The 21,900-nt window shown below is 46.3% G+C and overlaps 1 protein-coding gene across 3 annotated transcripts in view; it reads left to right on the top strand.

Annotated features, from left to right (window-relative positions):
• The window catches only part of ak7b (adenylate kinase 7b), a 224,280-nt gene that overhangs the window by 189,912 nt on the left and 12,468 nt on the right, over window positions 1–21,900 (top strand). The window contains exon 17 of one of the 3 annotated variants that reach the window (XM_061795578.1): window positions 20,065–20,140. The exons of the other annotated variants lie outside the window; for them this stretch is intronic. Within the exon in view, the coding sequence (XP_061651562.1) occupies window positions 20,065–20,136 (72 nt within the window). The 3' untranslated portion in view covers window positions 20,137–20,140. The remainder of the gene's footprint in view (window positions 1–20,064; window positions 20,141–21,900) is intronic. 3 annotated transcript variants of the gene reach the window in all.

Below are 21,900 nucleotides of genomic sequence, written 5' to 3'. Positions count from 1 at the left end.
TCAGTAAGGCCCCTGTGTTCCTTTTTCAACCTATAGTCTACAAGTCTTGAAATTTGTGTAATTTGTACCATGTATGGCGGCACGGTGGCCGACTGGTAAGAGCGTCAGCCTCACAGTTCTGAGGACCCGGGTTCTATCCCCGGTCCCACCTGTGTGGAGTTAGCATGTTCTCCCCGTGCCTGCGTGGGTTTTCTCAGGGCACTCCGGTTTCCTCCCACATCCCAAAAACATGCATGAATTGGAGACTCTAAATTGCCCGTAGGCATGACTGTGAGTGCGAATGGTTGTTTGTTTGTATGTGCCCTGCGATTGGCTGGCAACCAGTTCAGGGTGTACCCCGCCTCCTGCCCGATGACAGCTGGGATAGGCTCCAGCACGCCCGCGACCCGAGTGAGGAGAAGCGGCTCAGAAAATGGATGGATGAATGGATGTACCATGTATACCGCATGTGGAAAGCCACTATATCATACCATATGGACGTAATAACAAATGTGCACAATTTAGTCTATATCGCTTCATATGTCAACCTAGATAGGTGAATGTTCCATAATGAGTTCAAAATTATAGACATTAAATGTTTGTAGAACAATCATATGTCACTATGATAATGTAAATATTGGTGCTGTGTTTGCAGCCTGTTGAATTGTCTCTAAGTCCATCCATTTTCTGAGCCGCTTCTCCTCACTAGGGTCGCGGGGGTGCTGGAGCCTATCCCAGCTGTCATCGGGCAGGAGGCGGGGTACACCCTGAACTGGTTGCCAGCCAATCGCAGGGCACATAGGAACAAACAACCATTCGCACTCACAGTCATGCCTACGGGCAATTTAGAGTCTCCAATTCATGCATGTTTTTGGGATGTGGGAGGAAACCGGAGTGCCCGGAGAAAACCCACGCAGGCACGGGGAGAACATGCAAACTCCACACAGGCGGGGACGGGGATTGAACCCCGCACCTCAGAACTGTGAGGCTGACGCTCTAAGAATTGTCTCTAAGTGAATCTATAAATTCAGATTTTGTTGCAATCAATCATGTGTGGAACATAATAATAACGCAACAACGTGTGACGTGACCTTTGTAGTCTAGGGACAAAACAAGATTTAAAAAAAAAACAAACAAACAAAAAAAAAAAACAATTCCAGACAAAACTCTACCCTTTTTTGATAAAGTGACACATGGTCCCATCCATGCTCACTTGAGCAAAATACAAAAACAAACAAACAAAAAAAACATTCTCGACAACTAAATGTGGTTAGTACCGGACAGAATTTGGCCCAACGGGTATCGACTCTAATACTGGACAAATATTGTCAACAGCATCCGTGCGAAGTGGATGTTGGCAGTGTTGACAGATGGGCAGTTTAGGTTCAATTGAATCGGCAGATAGTTCCTTATTAACCCTATATTTGCTGGTAGCCCAAACGGTGGGATTTGACTTGGGACTTGAGAAATGTCTAGGAAGCGGAAAAGAATATAGCCCATGAAGTTCGATTTGTAATAAAGACGTGTATGCGTGTAGTGAAAAATCTGTGTTCTTTGACAGAGTTAAACAAAAAATGTGCCCAATTAGCCGACAGATAAGCAAAAGGCTTACATTCTTCTAGGCGGCACGGTGGGCGACTGGTTAGAGCGTCTGCCTCACAGTTCTGAGGAGCGGGGTTCAATCCCCGGCCCCGCCTGTGTGGAGTTTGCATGTTCTCCCCGTGCCTGCGTGGGTTTTCTCCGGGCACTCCGGTTTCCTCCCACATCCCAAAAACATGCATTAATTGGGGACTCTAAATTGCCCGTAGGTGTGAATGTGAGTGTGAATGGTTGTTTGTTTGTATGTGCCCTGCGATTGGCTGGCAACCAGTTCAGGGTGTACCCCGCCTCCTGCCCGATGATAGCTGGGATAGGCTCCAGCACGCCCGTGACCTTAGTGAGGAGAAGCGGCTCAGAAAATGGATGGATTACATTCTTCTAATCGCGCTGAAGTTTGCTACACCAGAGAAATGTACACATAAGACACGCAGGCAACACAACATAAAAAAAAAACAGCTGCGCAAAGTCATGACTGCAGGTTGCAGCATCTAACAATGCTTTTAATATCTGTTTGATGTTGAAATTGTGAAAATTGTACTATATTTAACTTTGGATGCACACTGATAACTATCGCAATCTAATAACGTAATCCAATCAATATTATTTTGTCTGAATGTTGAGTTGCACTATTCTAAGATTTTGAGATTCTACCGTCAATGGAATCTAACTTGCTATCAGTAGGTTACTCCCGTTCATGTCTCGAGGCCTCATTCTCACTACTTCATAAAAACAAAACAAAAAACTCTTGCTCTACAATATCACAGTTAATTAGTTCATCACTAGTTAATCAGCAATCCTCAAACAAATAAATAAATAATTACACAACTTATCTTCCACTGCAGCAACAGCTCACAACGCATTGCTTAAGTAGTAACACACACACGGATACATACAGTAGCCACAGCGAACCACAGATCTTCCTGTAATCAATCAAACACCGAGCCAAGATTCCAGCATTTGTCTCTCAAACACCACACACATACCTAAACACTCCAACACACCAGTAATCAGCAGACTGCACATTCACTCACACCAAGTCATTTTCGTCCAGAAGTTAACACACGTCTTGTCAGTCAGATAGTCTTATCTCTTCAGTCTCAAATACCTTTAAAGCTTTTGTCGTCATTTTAATGTCTGTAAATAACTTGGTGTTTCATTTTTAATGTATAAGAAGGTTCTATGTAAATAAATTTGCTGTGATCATTTGACAGCATTTGAAAGAAACACTGTTTCAAACAAAACTGTTCACACTGTGAGTGCAAACAAATCGTGGTTCTGAACTAAGTGTTGTTAATTGCGCATTTTCACAAAACTGATATTCTCACCCCTCACAGTAAGTAGTTAACATTTTGCTTTTCACATTTGTGTTATTTTTTTATATCAGTGAACATAACCATGAGTTTAACCAGAATTTTGATTTCTCGAGAACCAAAAAATAAGAAACATTTATTTATTTAAATTCTTCAATCATCAATTATTGCATTTTAATTAGTTTTCCCAGACCAAATGTCCACTGGAGGGATAGTTTCTCGAAACCTTGAAATATTACAAATCGTCTTACATTTCGGGTGATTCCTCTATCACCTTCTCTTAGGGCACAAGCCAATTTACACCATCCCCGGTCAACTGTAGATTTGTTCAAGCGGTTCTAAACTGCTACACCTTAGGTCCCAGACCAAACATCTATAACATCTAATGCAGGGAATGGATCATCAGACAATTAGAAGTAATGATTCTACATTTCTTGTACTTCAATTTTCAATTTATCTTTATCCCCCGTCTTTTGTTGTCATGACAACAAAACAAACAAAGAAAAAACAACACAGAGAGATTCAGATATAACGCTAATTCTGTCAAGTGGGACTGGTTTTGGAGAGGGGGAGGACATCTTTCTACAACCCCAATTCCAATCAAGTTGGGAAGTTGTGTGAAACATAAATAAAAACAGAATACAATGATTTGCAAATCATGTTCAACCTATATTTAATTGAATACACTACAAAGATATTTCATGTTAAAACTGATAATCTTTATTGTTTTTAGCAAATAATCATTAACTTAGAATTTTATGGTTGCAACATGTTCCAAAAAAGCTGGGACAGGGTCATGTTTACCACTGTGTTACATCACCTTTTCTTTTAACATCATTCAATAAACGTTTGGGAACTGAGGACACTAATTGTTGAAGCTTTGTAGGTGGAATTCTTTCCCATTCTTGCTTGATGTACAGCTTCAGCTGTTTAACAGTCCGGGGTCTCCGTTGTCATATTTTACGCTTCATAATGCGCCACACATTTTCAATGGGAGACAGGTCTGGACTGCAGGCAGGCCAGTCGAGTACCCGCACTTTTTTACTACGAACCCATGCTGTTGTAACGCATGCAGATTGTGGTTTGGCATTGTCTTGCTGAAATAAGCAGGGGCATCCATGAAAAACATGTTGCTTGGATGGCAGCATATGTTTCTCCAAAACCTGTTTGTACCTTTCAGAATTAATGGTACTTTCACAGATGTGTAAGTTACCCATGCCATTAGCACTAACACAGCCGCATCACAGATGCTGGCTTTTGAACTTTGCATCCATAACAGTCCGGATGGTTCTTTTCCTCTTTGGCTCGGAGGACACAAGGTCCACAATTTCCAAAAACAATTTTAAATGTGGACTGGTCGGACCACAGAACACTTTTCCACTTTGCATCAATCCATCTTAGATGAGCTCAGGGCCAGAGAAGCCAGGCGTTTCTGGGTGTTGTTGATATATGGGTTTTGCTTTGCATAGTAGTAGTTTCAAGTTGCACTTACGGATGTAAATACAAGCAGCACATCGACTGTCCTACCAAGGAAAATAATACTTGAGACCACTGCTACACTACGGTAAAAAACGCATACCGTGCTATACCTCGTGCAGCCCTGGGCTCGTCTGATCACTGCTTAATTCATTTAATACCGACGTACAGGCAAGAACTTAAATGTGCGAAGCCTACAGTGAAAACAGTCAAAAAGTGGACCAATGAAGCAAAGATGGAACTTCAAAGCTGTTTAGACTGCACAGACTGGAGTGTCTTTGAAAATTCAGCTGGCAGCCTGGATGACTATACCGACACTGTCACATCCTATATCAGTTTCTGTGAAGAGGTTTGTGTACCAACGAAATCATTTCGCACATTCAACAACAATAAGCCGTGGTTCACTGCTAAACTTAAGCAGCTTCGCCACGCGAAGGAGGACGCATATCAGAGCGGGGACAGGGCACTGTATAATCGAGCTAGAAACCAGCTGACTAAAGAAATTAACATTGCAAAGAGGAACCATGCAGCAAAGTTGGAAAAACAGTTTAGCGAAAACGACTCTAAATCAGTCTGGCATGCAATCGCTGACTAATTCCAAGCGACGATCCCCCCAAGCTGAGAACAATAGCACACTAGCCAACGACTTGAATACCTTCGACTGCAGATTTGAAAAGGACAGTTTCACACCACACACCCACCTGGCCGCACCCGCGACCACAATCACACCTCTGACTTCTGCGTTAACCATCCATGAACAGGATGTGAGACGCATCTTCAAACAACAGAAGATTAACAAAGCGGCAGGCCCGGACCATGTGTCCCCATCCTGCCTCAAAGTCTGCGCGGACCAGCTCGCTCCAGTCTTCACTCATATCTTCAATAGATCTCTGGAAATGTGCGAAGTTCCATCCTGTTTCAAACGCTCCACCATCATTCCAGTCCCCAAGAAACCTGCAATCTCGGGTCTGAATGACTACAGGCCTGTCGCTTTGACATCTGTGGTCATGAAGTCCTTTGAACGTCTCGTGCTGGACCACCTCAAGAGTGTCACAGGTCCCCTGCTGGACCCACTGCAGTTTGCTTACCAAGCGAACAGGTCTGCGGATGATGCAGTCAACATGGGACTGCACTTCATCCTAGAACACCTCGACAGTGCAGGGACCTACGCGAGGATCCTGTTCGTGGACTTCAGCTCAGCGTTTAACACCATCATCCCTGAACTCCTTTTATCCAAGCTTCTCCAGCTCAGCGTCTCACCTGCCATCTGCCAGTGGATTTACAGCTTTCTGATGGGCAGGACACAGCAGGTCAGGCTGGGGGAGGCCACCTCATCCACACGCAGGATCAGCACTGGGGCGCCCCAAGGTTGTGTCCTCTCTCCGCTGCTCTTCTCTCTCTACACGAACGACTGCACCTCAGCGAACCCGACTGTCAAACTCCTGAAGTTTGCAGATGACACCACTGTCATCGGCCTCATCAAGGACGGTGACGAGTCTGCATATCGACAGGAAGCGGAGCAGCTGGAGCTGTGGTGCGGCCGACACAACCTGGAGCTGAACACGCTCAAGACTGTAGAGATGATCGTGGACTTCAGGAGGCATCCTTCGCCACAGCTGCCCCTCACGTTGTCCAGCTGCCTTGTGTCAACCGTCGAGACCTTCAAGTTCCTGGGAATTACAATCTCTAAGGACCTGAAGTGGGCGACCAACATCAACTCCGTCCTCAAAAAGGCCCAGCAGAGGATGTACTTCCTGCGGCTTCTGAGAAAGCACGGCCTACCACCAGAGCTGCTGAGACAGTTCTACACAGCGGTCATCGAATCAGTCCTGTGTTCTTCCATCACAATCTGGTTTGGTGCTGCTACAAAAAAGGACAAACTCCGACTGCAACGGACAATCAAAACTGCTGAAAGGATTGTCGGTACCCCCCTACCCACCATTGAGGACTTGCACGCTGCCAGAACTAAGACAAGGGTGTGCAAAATCCTCTCGGACCCTCCGCACCCCGGTCACCAGCTCTTCCAGCTCCTTCCCTCAGGTAGGCGCTACCGATCAATGCCAACTAGAACTAGTAGACATTCCAACAGCTTCTTCCATCTTGCGATCAACTTCTTAAACACCTAACCTATAATTCCATTACAACAAGCTGGCAATTTTTTGACTTGAGTTCGTTGTCACATTTCTGTGGGGCCAATTATGTATTACTTGTGCACTCACTGTAGTTGTCTCGCCATGCTGCACTATTTGCATATACTGGCCACTCATGCCAGAGTAGCATCTGCTCCATTTGCACACTGATTGAGGAGTATCTGTAACATTTGCACAACCAACATTGTCCCAGATTATCGCACTACTCGTCACTTTAAACCACATACAATCCTTGAAGTCTCAGCGCCCTTTGCACAATGGTCATTGCACCAGACTATTGCAATATTAGTCATTCGAACTGCTCTAAGTGCTAGAGGACTCTGCATCTTTTTGCACAATTGTTTATTGTCAATGTCTTTATGTCTCCAAAGTGTTCTGTAAATTGACTGTCTGTTGTACAAGAGCGGCTCCAACTACCGGAGACAAATTCCTTGTGTGTTTTGGACATACTTGGCAAATAAAGATGATTCTGATTCTGATTCTGAACTGTATTTACTGACATTGGTTTTCTGAAGTGTTCCTGAGCCCATGTGGTGATATCCTTTACACGTTGGTGTTGTTTTTTTGATGCAGTGCCGCCTGAGGGATCGATGGTCACAGGCATTCAATGTTGGTTTGCGGCCTTGCCGCTTGCATGCAGTGATTTCTCCAGATTCACTGAACCTTTTGATGATATTATGGACCGTAGATGATGAAATCCCTAAATCCTTGCAATTGTACATTGAGGAACATTGTCCTCAAACTGTTCGACTATTTTCTCACGCACTTGTTCACAAAGAGGTGAACCTCGCACCATCTTTGCTCTTGAATGACTGAGCAATTCAGGGAAGCTCCTTTTATACCCAATCATGGCACTCACCTGTTCCCAATTAGCCTGTTCACCTGTGGGATGTTCCAAACAGGTGTTTCATGAGCATTCCTCAACTTTCTCAGTCTTTTTTGCCACCTGTCCCAGCTTTTTTGGAACGTGTTGCAGCCATAAAATTCTAAGTTAATGATTATTTGCTAAAAACAAAGTTTTTCAGTTTGAACATTAAATATCTTGTCTTTGTAGTGTATTCAATTAAATATAGGTTGAACATGATTTGCAAATCATTGTATTCTCTTTTTATTTATGTTTCAGACAACGTCCCAACTTCATTGGAATTGGGGTTGTAATTCACCATCTCGTCATATCAATTACACTTCAAAGTTGCATACATTAACTCCATAAGTGTGTAAATGAATGTCTGGTGGTGACTTTAAATTAAATAACTAGCCTAAGCGAAGCAGTGTTATCAGTGCCAAGCGTGTCTTCATTGCAGGAAAATAACAAAAAGAAACAGCAATGTTGGATGCGTGTGTGTGTCTGTACAGTGGGTAGGGAAAGTATTTGGACCCCCTTAATTTTTCACTTTCTTATACTGCAGCCATTTGTTAAAATCATTTAAGTTAATTTTTTTCCTCATTAATCTCCACACAGCACCCCATATTGACAGAAAAAAAATTCATTGTTGACATTTTTAGAGATTTATTAAAAAATAAAAACTGAAATATCACAGCCATATGTATTCAGACCCTTTGCTGTGACACTCGTATATGTAACTCTGGTGCTGTCCATTTCTTCTGATCATCCTTGAGTTGGTTCTACACCTTCATTGGAGTCCACCTGTGTTTGATTATACTGATTGGACTTGATTAGGAAAGCCACACACCTGTCTATATAAGACCTTACAGCTCACAGTGCATGTCAGAGCATCATGAGGTCAAAGGAACTGCCTGAAGAGCTCAGAGACAGAATTGTGGCAAGGCACAGATCTGGCCAAGTTTACAAAAATATTTCTACTGCACTTAAGGTTCCTAAGAGCACTGTGGCCTCCTTAATCCTTAAATGGAAGACTTTTGGGGTGACCGGAACCCTTCCTAGAGCTGGGCGTCCAGCCAAACTGAGCAATCGGGGGAGAAGGGCCTTGGTGAGAGAGGTAAAGAAGAACCAAAAGATCACTGTGGCTGAGCTCCAAAGATGTAGGCGGGAGATAGGAGAAAGTTCTAGAAAGTCAACAATCACTGCCGCCCTCCACCAGTCGTGGCTTTATGGCAGAGTGGCCCGACAGAAGCCTCTCCCCAGTGCAAGACACATGAAAGCCCGCATGGAGTTTGCTAAAAAACACCTGAAGGACTCCAAAATGGTGAGAAATAAGATTCTCTGGTCTGATGAAACCAAGATGGAACTTTTTGGCCTTAATTCTAAGCGGTATGTGTGGAGAAAACCAGGCACTGCTCATCATCCAATACAGTCCCAACAGTGGAGCATGGTGGTGGCAGCATCATGCTGTGGGGTGTGCAAGGAGAGGGTCTGCAAGGAGGAATGGCAAAGGATCCCCAAGTCCAGGTGTGAAAAACTTGTTGCATCAGTCCCTAAAAGACTAATGGCTCTATTGTTTTTGTGTTTTTTGTTCGTCTTTGGAGATAGTACGCGACTCACTTACACAAGGGGAGACTTGCGAAACATCAAGGAGTCTACTCCGGACTTTCTTTCACCAACTTCTGCAAATCCGTTCAGTTTTTTCCCTGAGTTACTCACCGGAACAGCGACCGCGGTCTTTGGGGCATGGCGACGGAAGCGACGCCACAGAGGGAAGCGAGCCGGCATCCAAGTGAAGCTCTGCAAGAGAGGATACAGTTTGGCGTTTCCGTCGATCCACCTCGCGAATATACGCTCCCTACCCAACAAAAAGGACGAGCTTCATCTTCTGATAAAGACCAGTAAAGACCTTGGACGTTCCGCCGCCATGTGCTTTACGGAGACTTGGCTTTGTGAGGCGCCGTCATGCTTCCCGGCTTCCATCTTCACCGGGGAGATCTTGCGACATGGACTCCATCCATCCATCCATTTTCTGAGCCGCTTCTCCTCACTTGGGTCGCGGGCGTGCTGGAGCCTATCCCAGCTATCATCGGGCAGGAGGCGGTGTACACCCTGAACTGGTTGCCAGCCAATCGCAGGGCACATACAAACTAACAACCATTCGCACACGCACAGTCACGGGCAATTTAGAGTCTTCAATTAATGCATGTTTTTGGGATGTGGGAGGAAACCGGAGTGCCCGGAGAAAACCCACGCAGGCACGGGGAGAACATGCAAACTCCACACAGGCGGGGCCAGGGATTGAACCCGGGTCCTCAGAACTGTAAGGCTGACGCTCTAACCAGTCGGCCACCGTGCCGCCCGACATGGACTCATCGGGGAAAACAAAAGGCGGCGGGATATGCTTCTATATCAACGAAAAATGGTGTACGGACATCACGTAGCTCAGCGCACACTGCAATCCACAGTTAGAGTCGCTGTTTTTGAACTGTAAGCCATTATACTCGCCTCGTGAGCTCGCATCATTCATACTCGCCGGTGTTTACATTCCGCCTCAAGCTAACACGAATGCCGCACTGCTAATGCTCGCTGAACAAGTAAACAAAATTGAAAAAAAACACCTGGACTCACCCCTCATTACTCTCGGGGACTTTAACAAAGCTAAACTCAACCACGAACTCCCTAAATACAAGCAGCACATTGACTGTCCTACAGGGAAAATAACATTTTAGACCACTGCTATACTACACTAAATAACACATACCGTGCCATACCTCGTGCAGCCCTGGGCTCGTCTGATCACTGCTTAATTCACTTAATACCAACATACAGACAAGAACTTAAATGTGCGAAGCCTACCGTGAAAAAGTGGACCAATGAAGCAAAGATAGAACTTCAAAGCTGTTTAGACTGCACAGACTGGAGTGTCTTTGAAAATTCAGCTGGCAGCCTGGATGACTATACGGACACTGTGACATCTAATATTAGTTTCTGTGAAGATGTGTGTGTCCCAACAAAGTCATTACGCACATTCAATAACAACAAGCCGTGGTTCACTGCAAAACTCAAGCAACTTCGCTAAGCTAAGGAGGACGCATATTGAAGTGGGGACAGGGCCCTGTATAATCGCACAAGAAACCAGCTGAATAAAGAAATTAACATTGCAAAGAGAAACTATGCAGCAAAGTTGGAAAAACAGTTTAGCGCTAACGACTCTAAATCAGTCTGGCATGCATTACAATCGCTGACCAATTACAAGCGACGACCCCCCCAAGCTTAGAACAATAGTAGACTAGCCAATGACTTGAACACCTTCTACTGCAGATTTGAAAAGTACACTTTCACATCCCTCACCCACCCAGCCGCACCACCGACCGCAATCACACCTCTGACTTCTGCGTTAACCATCCTCGAACAGGATGTGAGACACATCTTCAAACAACAAAAGATAAACAAAGCGACAGGCCCAGACCTTGTGTCTCCATCCTGCCTCAAAGTCTGCGCGGACCAGCTCGTTCCAGCCTTCACACAATAGATCTCTGGAACTGTGCTACCGACCATCCTGTTTCAAACGCTCCACCATCATCCCAGTCATCAAGAAACCAACAATCTCGGGTTTTAATGATTACAGGCCTGTTGTCTTGACATCTGTGGTCATGAAGTCCTTTGAACGCCTCGTGCTGGACCACTTCAAGAGCGTCACAGGTCCCCTGCTGGACGCCCTGCAGTTTGCCTACCGAGCAAACAGGTCTGTGGATGATGCAGTCAACGTGGGTCTGCACTTAATCCCCGAACACCTCGACAGCGCGGGGACCTACGCGAGGATCCTGTTCATGGACTTCAACTCTGCGTTCAACACCTTCATCCCTGAACTCCTTTCCTCCAAGCTTCTCCAGCTCAGCGTCTCGCCTGCCATCTGCCAGTGGATTTACAGCTTTCTGACGGGCAGGACACAGCAGGTGAGGCTGAGGGAGACCACCTCATCCACACACAGAATCAGCACTGAGGCACCCCAAGGTTGTGTCCTCTCTCCACTGCTCTTCTCTCTCTACATGAAAGACTGCATCTCAACGCACCCGGCTGTCAAACTCCTGAAGTTTGCAGATGACACCACTGTCAACGGCCTCATCATAGACGGTGATGAGTCTGGATAGCGACAGGAAGTGTAGCTTTGGTGCGGCCGACACAACCTGGAGCTGAACACGCTCAAGACTGTAGAGATGATCGTGGACTTCAGGAGGCATCCTTCGCCACAGCTGCCCCTCACGTTGTCCAGCTGCCTTGTGTCAACCATCGAGACCTTCAAGTTCCTGGGAATTACAGTCTTTCAGGACCTGAAGTGGGCGATCAACATCAACTCCGTCCTCAAAAAGGCCCAGCAGAGGATGTACTTCCTGCGGCTTCTGAGGAAGCACGGCCTGCCACAGGAGCTGCTGAGGCAGTTCTACACAGCGGTCATCGAATCAGTCCTGTGTCCCTCCATCACAGTCTGGTTTGGTGCTGCGACAAAAAAGGACAAACTCCGACAGCAACGGACAATCAAAACTGCTGAAAAGATTGTCGGTACACCCCTACCCACCCTTGAGGACTTGCACGCTGCCAGAACTAAGACAAGAGCGTGCAAAATCCTCTTGGACGCTCCACATCCCGGTCACCAGCTCCTTCCCTCCGGTTGGCGCTACAGAACAATTCAAACTAAAACTAGCAGACATTCCAACAGCTTCTTCCCTCTTGCCATCAACTTCGTAAACAGCTAATTTACAATTCCATTGCAACATGCCGCCAATTATTTGTCTTGAGTTTGTTGTCACATTTCTGTCGGGCCAATTATACATTACTCGTGCACTCACTGTGGTAGTCTCGCCGCGCTGCACTATTTTCATATCTGTTGTTTTTTTTTTTTTTTTTTTTTTTAAATCAGTTTATTTGAAAGGGGACAATGCAATTGTTTTTGACCAATACTGGCCACTCATGCCAGAGTAGCATCTGCACCACTTGCACAGTGACTGAGGAGTATCTGCAACATTTGCACAATCAACATTGTCCCAGATTATCGCACTACTAGTTACTTTAAACTGCATACATTCCTTGAAGTCTCGGCGCCCTTTTTGCACAATGGTCATTGCACCGGACTATTGCAATATTAGTCATTCGAACCGCTGTAATTGCTAGAGGACTTGATGGAAAAGTACAGAGAAGGTCAGAAGGAGCTACATTGTGTCTTTGTAGATCTAGAGAAAGCCTATGACAGAGTACCAAGAGAGGAACTGTGGTACTGCATGCGGAAGTCTGGAGTGGCAGAGAAGTATGTTAGAATAATACAGGACATGTACGAGGGCAGCAGAACAGCGGTGAGGTGTGCTGTCGGTGTGACAGAAGAATTTAAGGTGGACGTGGGACTGCATCAGGGATCAGCCCTGAGCCCCTTCCTTTTTGCAGTGGTGATGGATAGGCTGACAGATGAGGTTAGACTGGAATCCCCGTGGACCATGATGTTTGCAGATGACATTGTGATCTGCAGTGAAAGCAGGGAGCAGCTGGAGGAACAGTTAGAAAGATGGAGGCATGCACTGGAAAGAAGAGGAATGAAGATTAGCCGAAGTAAAACAGAATATATGTGCATGAATGAGAGGGATGGTGGGGGAAGAATGAGGCTACAGGGAGAAGAGATGGCAAGGGTAGAGGACTTTAAATACTTGGGGTCAACCGTCCAGAGCAATGGTGAGTGTGGTCAGGAAGTGAAGAAACGGCTCCAAGCAGGTTGGAACGGGTGGAGGAAGGTGTCAGGTGTGTTATGTGACAGAAGAGTCTCTGCTTGGATGAAGGGCAAAGTTTATAAAACAGTGGTGAGGCCAGCCATGATGTATGGATTAGAGACAGTGGCACTGAAGAGAAAACAGGAAGCAGAGCTGGAGGTGGCGGAAATGAAGATGTTGAGGTTCGCTCTCAGAGTGACCAGGTTGGATAAAATTAGAAATGAGCTCATCAGAGGGACAGCCAAGGTTCGATGTTTTGGAGACAAAGTTAGCGAGAGCAGACTTCAATGGTTTGGACACGTCCAGAGGAGAGAGAGTGAGTATATTGGTAGAAGGATGATGAGGATGGAGCTGCCAGGCAAGAGAGCTAGAGGAAGACCAAAGAGAAGGTTGATGGATGTCGTGAGGGAAGACATGATGGCAGTTGGTGTTCGAGAGGAGGATGCAGGAGATAGGCTCTCATGGAAAAGGATGACGCGCTGTGGCGACCCCTAACGGGACTAGCCGAAAGGAAAAGAAGAAGAACCGCTGTAATTGCTAGAGGACTATGCATCTTTTTGCACAACTGTCAAAAAATAAATAAAACAATGTACCGGCATTAACAGATTACAAGCAACCTTTTATTGCTCAGTGTTTTTCTCAATGTCCTTATGTCTCAAAAGTATTCTCTGTCAATTGACTGCCTGTTGTCGTACATATGATAGTGGGTCCAACTCCCGGAGACAAATTCCTTGTGTGTTTTTTGGACATACTTGGCAAGATAAAGATGATTCTGATTCTTACTCTGCTTAGCTCAAAAGGTTGGTTCTACGAAATACTGAGCAAAGGGTCTGGATACTTAATGGTTCTGTGATATTTTAGTTTTTCTTTTTTAATAAATCGGCAAACATTTCAACAATTCTATTTTTTTCTTTCAATATGGGGTGCTGTGTGTACATTAATGAGGAAAAAAATAACTTAAATGATTTTAGCAAATGGCTGCAATATGACATCCATCCATCCATTTTCTGTACCGCTTTATCCTCACTTGGATCGTGGACGCGCTGGAGCATATCCCAGCTATCATCGGGCGAGAGGCGGGGTACACACTGAAATGGTCGCCAGCCAATCGCAGGACACACATAAACAAACAACAATTCGCGCACACATTCACACCTAAGGGCAATTTAGAGTCTCCAATCAACCTACCATGCATGTTTTTGGGATGTGGGAGGAAACCAGAGTGCCCGGAGAAAATCCACGCAGGCACGGGGAGGACATGCAAACTCCACACAGGCGGGGCTGGGATTCAAAACCCGGTCCTCCGAACTGTGAGGCAAATGTGCTAACCAGTCGTGCACCGTGCCTGTAACATAAAGAGTGGAAAATTTAAAGGGGTCTGAATACTTTCCGTACCCACTGTATATCACGCGCTGCTCTGTCTTTGGGAACAAGGAACAATAAAGCATGTGAAGGTTGTATAAACTAATAGAAGTAATATTTGATATATATGAAACATACATTTGGCCGGCACAGTGGATGACTGGTTTAGCACATCTGCCTCACAGTTCTGGGGACCGGGGTTCAAATCTCCAGGTCGGGGATGAGATCCTTCCCCAAGTGTTGGAGTTCAAATATGTTGGGGTCTTGTTCACGTGTGAGGAAAGAATGGAACCGGAGATCGACAGGCGGATCGGTGCAGCGTCTCCAGTGATCGTATCGGTCTGTTGTGGTGAAGAAGGAGCTAAGCCGAAAGGCGAAGCTCTCAATATACCGGTCAATCTACGTTCCTACCCTCACCTATGGTCACGAGCTGTGGGTCGTGACCGAAAGAACAAGATCCCAGACACCAGTGGCCGAAATGAGTTTCCTCCGCAGGGTGTCTGGGCTCTCCCTTAGAGATAAGGTGAGAAGGTCGGTCATCCGGGAGGGGCTCAGAGTAGAGCCGCTGCTCCTCCGCATTGGTGCATGTGCGCAATGGATTCTTCTTGGACCAGTTGCCCACGGTGAGACGCGGCAAGCAGGTGTGGGTATACTTATTGCCCCCCTGCTCGGCGCCTGTACATTGTGGTTCACCACGGTGGATGAGAGACTAGTCGTCCTCCGCCTTTGGGTGGGGGGGACGGGTCCTGACTGTTGTTTGTGCCTATGCAGCAAACAGCAGTTCAGAGTACCCACCCTTTCTGGAGTCCTTGGAGCAGGTGCTGGAGAGCACTCATGCTGGGGACTCGTTCTGCTGGGGTACTGGGCATGGATTGTCCATAACGAACACCATGTTCAAGCATAAGGTTGCAGTTCGATGATCGTGGTCGTGTTATTGGACTTGTGGCCGCATGTCTTGGACACTTGGGTGAAGAGAGGGGCGGAGCTGTTAACTGATCACCACCTGGTGGTGAGTTGGCTCCGATGGTGGGGAAGATGCCGGTCCGATCTGGCAGGCCCAACGTATAAACGTATTGTAAGGGTCTCCTGGGAAAGTCTGGCAGAATCCCCTGTCAGAAGGAGTTCCAATGCAGAACTTCACCCACGTCTTGGTGGAGGCGGGGGACATTGAGTCCGAGTGGACCATGTTCCGCACCTCCATTGCCGAGGCGGCCGACCGGAGCTGTGGCCGTAAGGTAGTCGGTGACTGTTGTGGCGGCAATCCCCGAATCCGTTGGTGGACACCAGCGGTGAGGGATTCCGTCAAGCTGAAGAAGGAGTCCTATCGGGCCTTTTTTGCCTGTGGGACTCCTGAGGCAGCTGATGGGTACCGGCTGGCCAAGCGGAATTCAGCTTTGGTGTTCGCTGAGGGAAAAACTTGGACATGGGAGGAGTTCGGTGAGGTCATGGAGAACGCCTTCCGGATGGCTTCAAGGAAATTGTGGTCTACCATCCGACGTCTCAGCAGGGGGAAGCAGTGCGCCATCAACACTATGTATAGTGGAGATGGGGAGCTGCTGACCTCGACTCGGGATGTTGTGAGTTGGTGGGGAGAATACTTTGAAGACCTACTCAATTCCACCGACACGCCTTCTGATGAGGAAGCAGGGTATGGGGTCTCTGAGGCGGGCTCTCCTATTTCTGGGGTTGAGGTCACCGAGGTGGTTAAAGAAGTCCTTGGTGGCAAGGCCACAGTGGTGGATGAGATTCGCCCGGAGTTAAGGCTCTGGATGTTGTAAAGCTGTCCTAATTGACACGCATCTGCAACATCGCGTAGACATCAGGGACAGTGCCTCTGGATTGGCAGACTGGGTAGGTGGTCCCCATTTTTAAACTGGAGGGTGTGTTGCAACTACAGGGGGATCACACTCCTCACCTCGCTCCAGTCTTCACACAGATCAATAGATCTCTGGAACTGTGCGAAGTACCATCCTGTTTCAAACGCTCCACCATCATTCCAGTCCCCAAGAAACCTGCAATCTCGGGTCTAAATGACTACAGGCCTGTCGCCTTGACATCTGTGGTCATGAAGTCCTTTGAACGTCTCGTGCTGGACCACCTCAAGAGTGTCACAGGTCCTCTGCTGGACCCCCTGCAGTTTGCCTACCAAGCGAACAGGTCTGCGGATGATGCAGTCAACATGGGACTGAACTTCATCCTAGAACACCTCGACCGTGCAGTGACCTACGCGAGGATCCTGTTCGTGGACTTCAGCTCAGCGTTCAACACCTTCATCCCTGAACTCCTTTCATCCAAGCTTCTCCAGCTCAGCGTCTCACCTGCTATCTGCCAGTGGATTTACAGCTTTCTGACAGGCAGGACACAGCAGGTCAGGCTGGGGGAGGCCACCTCATCCACACGCAGCATCAGCACTGGGGCGCCCCAAGGTTGTGTCCTCTCTCCGCTGCTCTTCTCTCTCTACACGAACGACTGCACCTCAGCGCACCCGACTGTCAAACTCCTGAAGTTTGCAAATGACACCACTGTCATCGGCCTCATCAAGGACGGTGACGTGTCTGCATATCGACAGGAAGCGGAGCGGCTGGAGCTGTGGCCGACACAACCTGGAGCTGAACACGCTCAAGACTGTAGAGATGATCGTGGACTTCAGGAGGCATCCTTCGCCACAGCTGCTCAACCGTCGAGACCTTCAAGTTCCTAGGAATTACAGTCTCTCAGGACCTGAAGTGGGCGACAAACATCAACTCCGTCCTCAAAAAGGCCCAGCAGAGGATGTACTTTCTGCGGCTTCTAAGAAAGCACGGCCTGCCACCGGAGCTGCTGAGGCATTTCTCCACAGCGGTCATCGAATCAGTCCTGTCTTCTTCCATCACAGTCTGGTTTGGTGCTGCTACAAAAAAGGACAAACTCCGATCGCAACGGACAATCAAAACAGCTGAAAGGATTGTCGGTACCCCCCTACCCACCCTTGAGGACTTGCACGCTGCCAGAACGAAGACAAGAGCGTGCAAAATCCTCTTGGACCCTCCGCATCCCGGTCACCAGCTCTTCCAGCTCCTTCCCTCAGGTAGGCGCTACCGAACAATGCAAACTCGAACGAGCAGACATTCCAACAGCTTCTTCCCTCTTGCAATCAACTTCTTAAACATCTAACCTCCAATTCCATTACAACATGCTGGCAATTTTTTGACTTGAGTTTGTTGTCACATTTCTGTGGGGCCAATGATACATTACTCGTGCACTCACTGTAGTTGTCTCGCCACGCTACACTATTTGCATATCTGTTGTTGACCAATACTGGCCACTCATGCCAGAGTAGCATCTGCTCCATTTGCACACTGATTGAGGAGTATCTGCAACATTTGCACAACCAACATTGTCCCAGATTATCGCACTACTCGTCACTTTAAACCGCATACACTCCTTGAAGTCTCGGCGCCCTTTGCACAATGGTCATTGCACCCGACCGACTATTGCAAGATTAGTCATTTGAACTGCTCTAAGTGCTAGAAGACTCTGCATCTTTTTGCACAATTGTCAAAAAAAAAAATTTACCGGCATTACCAGATAACTAGCAACCCTTTACTGCTCAGTGACTGTTTTTTTTTTTGTTTTTGTTTTTTGTCAATGTCTTTGTCTCAAAAGTGTTCTCTGTCAATTGACTGTCTGTTGTCGTACTTGAGCGGCTCCAACTTCCGGAGACAAATTCCTTGTGTGTTTTTTGGACATACTTGGCAAATAAAGATGATTCTGATTCTGATATTTTTTTATCGTTATGTAATTATGTTATGGTTAAAGGAACATCAACACTGTCTTTAATTTGTGTATTTAATTCAGGGATGTTTAGATCCTTAATAAAAGTTTCAATTTCTTTTTGATCTGGGTTGTTCGAAGATGCGTATAAGCTGCTATAGAAATTATAAAAAATGTCATTTATTTCTAACGGTGACTGTGTACAGTTGCCGTTTGAATCTTGAATGGCTGTAATTAATGATTTTTCTTTATTGCGCTGAAGTTGGTTCACAAGGAATTTTCCCGATTTATTATTATACTCAAAGCTAGTCTATCTTAACTGTTGTTGTAGAAAATCTGTTCTTTTTGATAACGTCAAACTGATGTTTTGCATTTTGAAGTTGGTTTCCAAGCGTATCTATCGGATTAATTGCATATTCTTATGTGAGGTGTTTAATTTTTTCCTCAATTACATTTTCCAATTTTTGTTCTTGTTTTTTCTTATATGAAAAATATGATATGATTCGACCTCTCAAAACAGCTTTCCCGGTTTCCCACAACAGAGATAGGGATATCGTTAGGGAGTCGTTAAATTTCAGAAACATCGCATTCCTTGCTCACGAAAGAATCAAAACCCGGGTCCTTCAATAGGGACGCGTTGCAGCGCCATGTTGGTGGGGTTCCCAAATTTGATAAAATTTTTAGATTGAGAGAAATCGGTGCGTGGCCGCTGATGATGATTGGACGTATTTTGGGAGTAATTCTTTGAGCTGCCGAATTGTTTGAAAGAAAGAAATCTATTCTTGAGAAAGAGCGGTGAACTGATGAGAAAAATGTGTATTCTCTTTTTGTACGGTTTTTCAGCCTCCATATGTCAATGAGACCAAAGTCATCCATATACTTCTCTAGTATATTGGAGCATTGTGGCTGATTACTGTTTTTGAAATTTGAGCGATCTATTAGGGGATTTAGCGTAAGGTTAAAATCACCTCCCATAATAATTGTAGAAGTGGCTGACAAGTTTAGGAAAGCAGAGAGATAGGAGTGAGGATTCATGCTGGTGGCATGCGTGATTCCGTTTTTGTTTATCTGAGCAAAACTGGAAAGAATGAAACAAAATACAATATATTTTTGACAATTCATAACGACAACAGATCAAAAGTAGTACTTATTTAGAAGAGCCAGGGCGTGATGTTGTCATCACGAAACAGTTGGCCGTCGACATAGCTTGTCGACAACTAACCACGCTCGTTTGCCTTTGTCACGGAAATTCTTCACCAACGGCTACAAAACTCTACGCCTCTAATTAATCTCTTTGGGAAACTGGTCGTTCATTCCAAACAAAGTCCCTTTAAGCTCCCGACCTTTGGATTTTACTAACACTTTTTACTGAAAGTCTAAAAACTTTGCAATGATGAGTGTCCACCAATCGGTGGACACGGTGAAAAGTAATCTTGTCGACTGTATCTTGTATCTTGAGCGCGGACATCATCAATTTTTTAATCTGCTCCACGGGAACAACAGTTGTTGTGATTATTTTGCTACTTTTATTAAAGCAACAGCTTGATAAAAATGAGTTACAACTCGTTAAAAACAGCTCCGCAATTTCCAGCATGTCTCTTTAACCAGTCCGGAAAAAAAAACTGAATAAATGTCATACTGAATAAAATTGGCAAATAAACTTGTGCCAATATAGTTTAAAGTTATCAGCATTTACATTACATTTAATTAATTATTAGCCCCATTTAGCAACAAGTAGCTTAGGTAAAAGCTGTAAAAAAAAAAAACAATACTCCACATTGTAGTACAGAGGCAATGTCCGGTGAATTTATCATATACTTTGTTGACTTCCCAAGAGGAGTGCCTCGCTATTGGTGACCCCGGCTGACTACAACCCCTGGCTGACTACAACTCTGGGTACCAGATGAGGAGGTACGCTATGCACTCACATATTGCCATGATTTTTACACATGCATTTCCACACAAACACGCTTTTAGAAACTGTAAATCACAGGTGAAAGCAAATTGTCAACTATCATGATTCTTCCTAAAAATTTTACCAAAACGTCCAAAATGTCATACGTAAAAAATGTTCAGCTGTCGCAAAAGCATTTTTTGTGCCCAAAAGCATTTTTACAGTAACTTGAAAAATAGCTGAACAAACTATTATCCTTGACTTCCATCCATCCTTCCATTTTCTACCGCTTATCCGAGGTCGGGTCGCGGGGGCAGTAGCTTTAGCAGGGACGCCCAGACTTCCCTCTCCCCAGCCACTTCATCCAGCTCTTCCGGAGGGATCCCGAGGCGTTCCCAGGCCAGCCGAAGGATGTAGTCTCTCCAGCGTGTCCTGGGTCGTCCCCGGGGTCCCCTCCCAGTGGGACGTGCCTGGAACACCTCACTAGGGAGGCGTCCGGGACGGATCCGAATCAGATGCGCCAGCCACCTCATCTGGCTCCTCTCGATGTGGAGGAGCAGCGGCTCTACTCTGAGATCCTCCCGGATGACCGAGCTTCTCATCCTATCTCTAAGGGAGAGCCCGGACACCATGTGGAGGAAACTTGTTTCGGATCTTGTTCTTTCAGTCACGACCCACAGCTCGTGACCATAGGTGAGGGTAGGAACGTAGATCGACCGGTAAATCGATAGCTTTACCTTCCGGCTGAGCTCCTACTTTACCACAACGGATCGATACAAAGTCTGCATCACTGCAGACGCTGCACCGATCCGCCTGTCGATCTCCCGTTCCATTCTTCCCTCACTCGTGAACACGACCCCAAGATACTTGAACTCCTCCACTTGGGGCAAGATCTCATCCCCGACCTGGAGAGGGCACGCCACCCTTTTCCGACTGAGGACATGGTCTCAGATTTGGAGGTGCTGATTCGCATCTCAGCAGCTTCACACTCAGCTGCGAACTGCTGCAGTGAGAGTTTCAAAAAGCAGAGATGCAATACTGAGGCCACCAAACCGGACCCCCTCTACGCCTCGGCTGCGCCTAGAAATTCTGTCCATAAAAGTTATGAACAGAATCGATGACAAAGGGCAGCCTTGGCGGAGTCCAACCGGAAACGAGTCCGACTTACTGCCGGATATGCGGGCCAAACTCTGACTCTGGTCGTACAGGGACCGAACAGCCCGTATCAGGGGGTTCGGTACCCCATACTCCCGAAGCACCCCCCACAGGACACCCCGAGGGACAAGGTCGAACGCCTTCTCCAAGTACAGAAAACACATGTAGACTGGTTGGGCGAACTCCCATGCACCATCGAGGACCCTGCTAAGAGTGTAGAGCTGGTCCACTATTCCACGGCCAGGACGAAAACCACACTGCTCCTCCTGAATCTGAGATTCAACTTCCCGACGGACCCTCCTCTCCAGCACCCCTGAATAGACATTACCAAGGAGGCTGAGGAGTGTGATCCCCCTGTAGTTGGAACACACCCTCCGGTCCCCCTTCTTAAAAAGGGGGACCACCACCCCAGTCTGCCAATCCAGAAACACTGTCCTTGATGTCCACGCGATGTTGCAGAGGCGTGTTAACCAGGACAGCCCTACAATATCCAGAGCCTTGAGGAACTCCGGGCGAAATTGCAGCTACAATGTGGCCCGTGATAAAAATTTGTTTAACATCCAAGCATGTAAATGTATGCGTACAAGAATGAAAACAGAAAAAAAAATGGTACTGTATTGTA

Source organism: Phyllopteryx taeniolatus, chromosome 13, assembly GCF_024500385.1.
Source record: "Phyllopteryx taeniolatus isolate TA_2022b chromosome 13, UOR_Ptae_1.2, whole genome shotgun sequence".
NCBI classification, from domain to species: Eukaryota; Metazoa; Chordata; class Actinopteri; order Syngnathiformes; family Syngnathidae; genus Phyllopteryx; species Phyllopteryx taeniolatus.
Note: the sequence above shows the minus strand (reverse complement) of the source record. Positions and strands in the feature narration are given on the sequence as shown.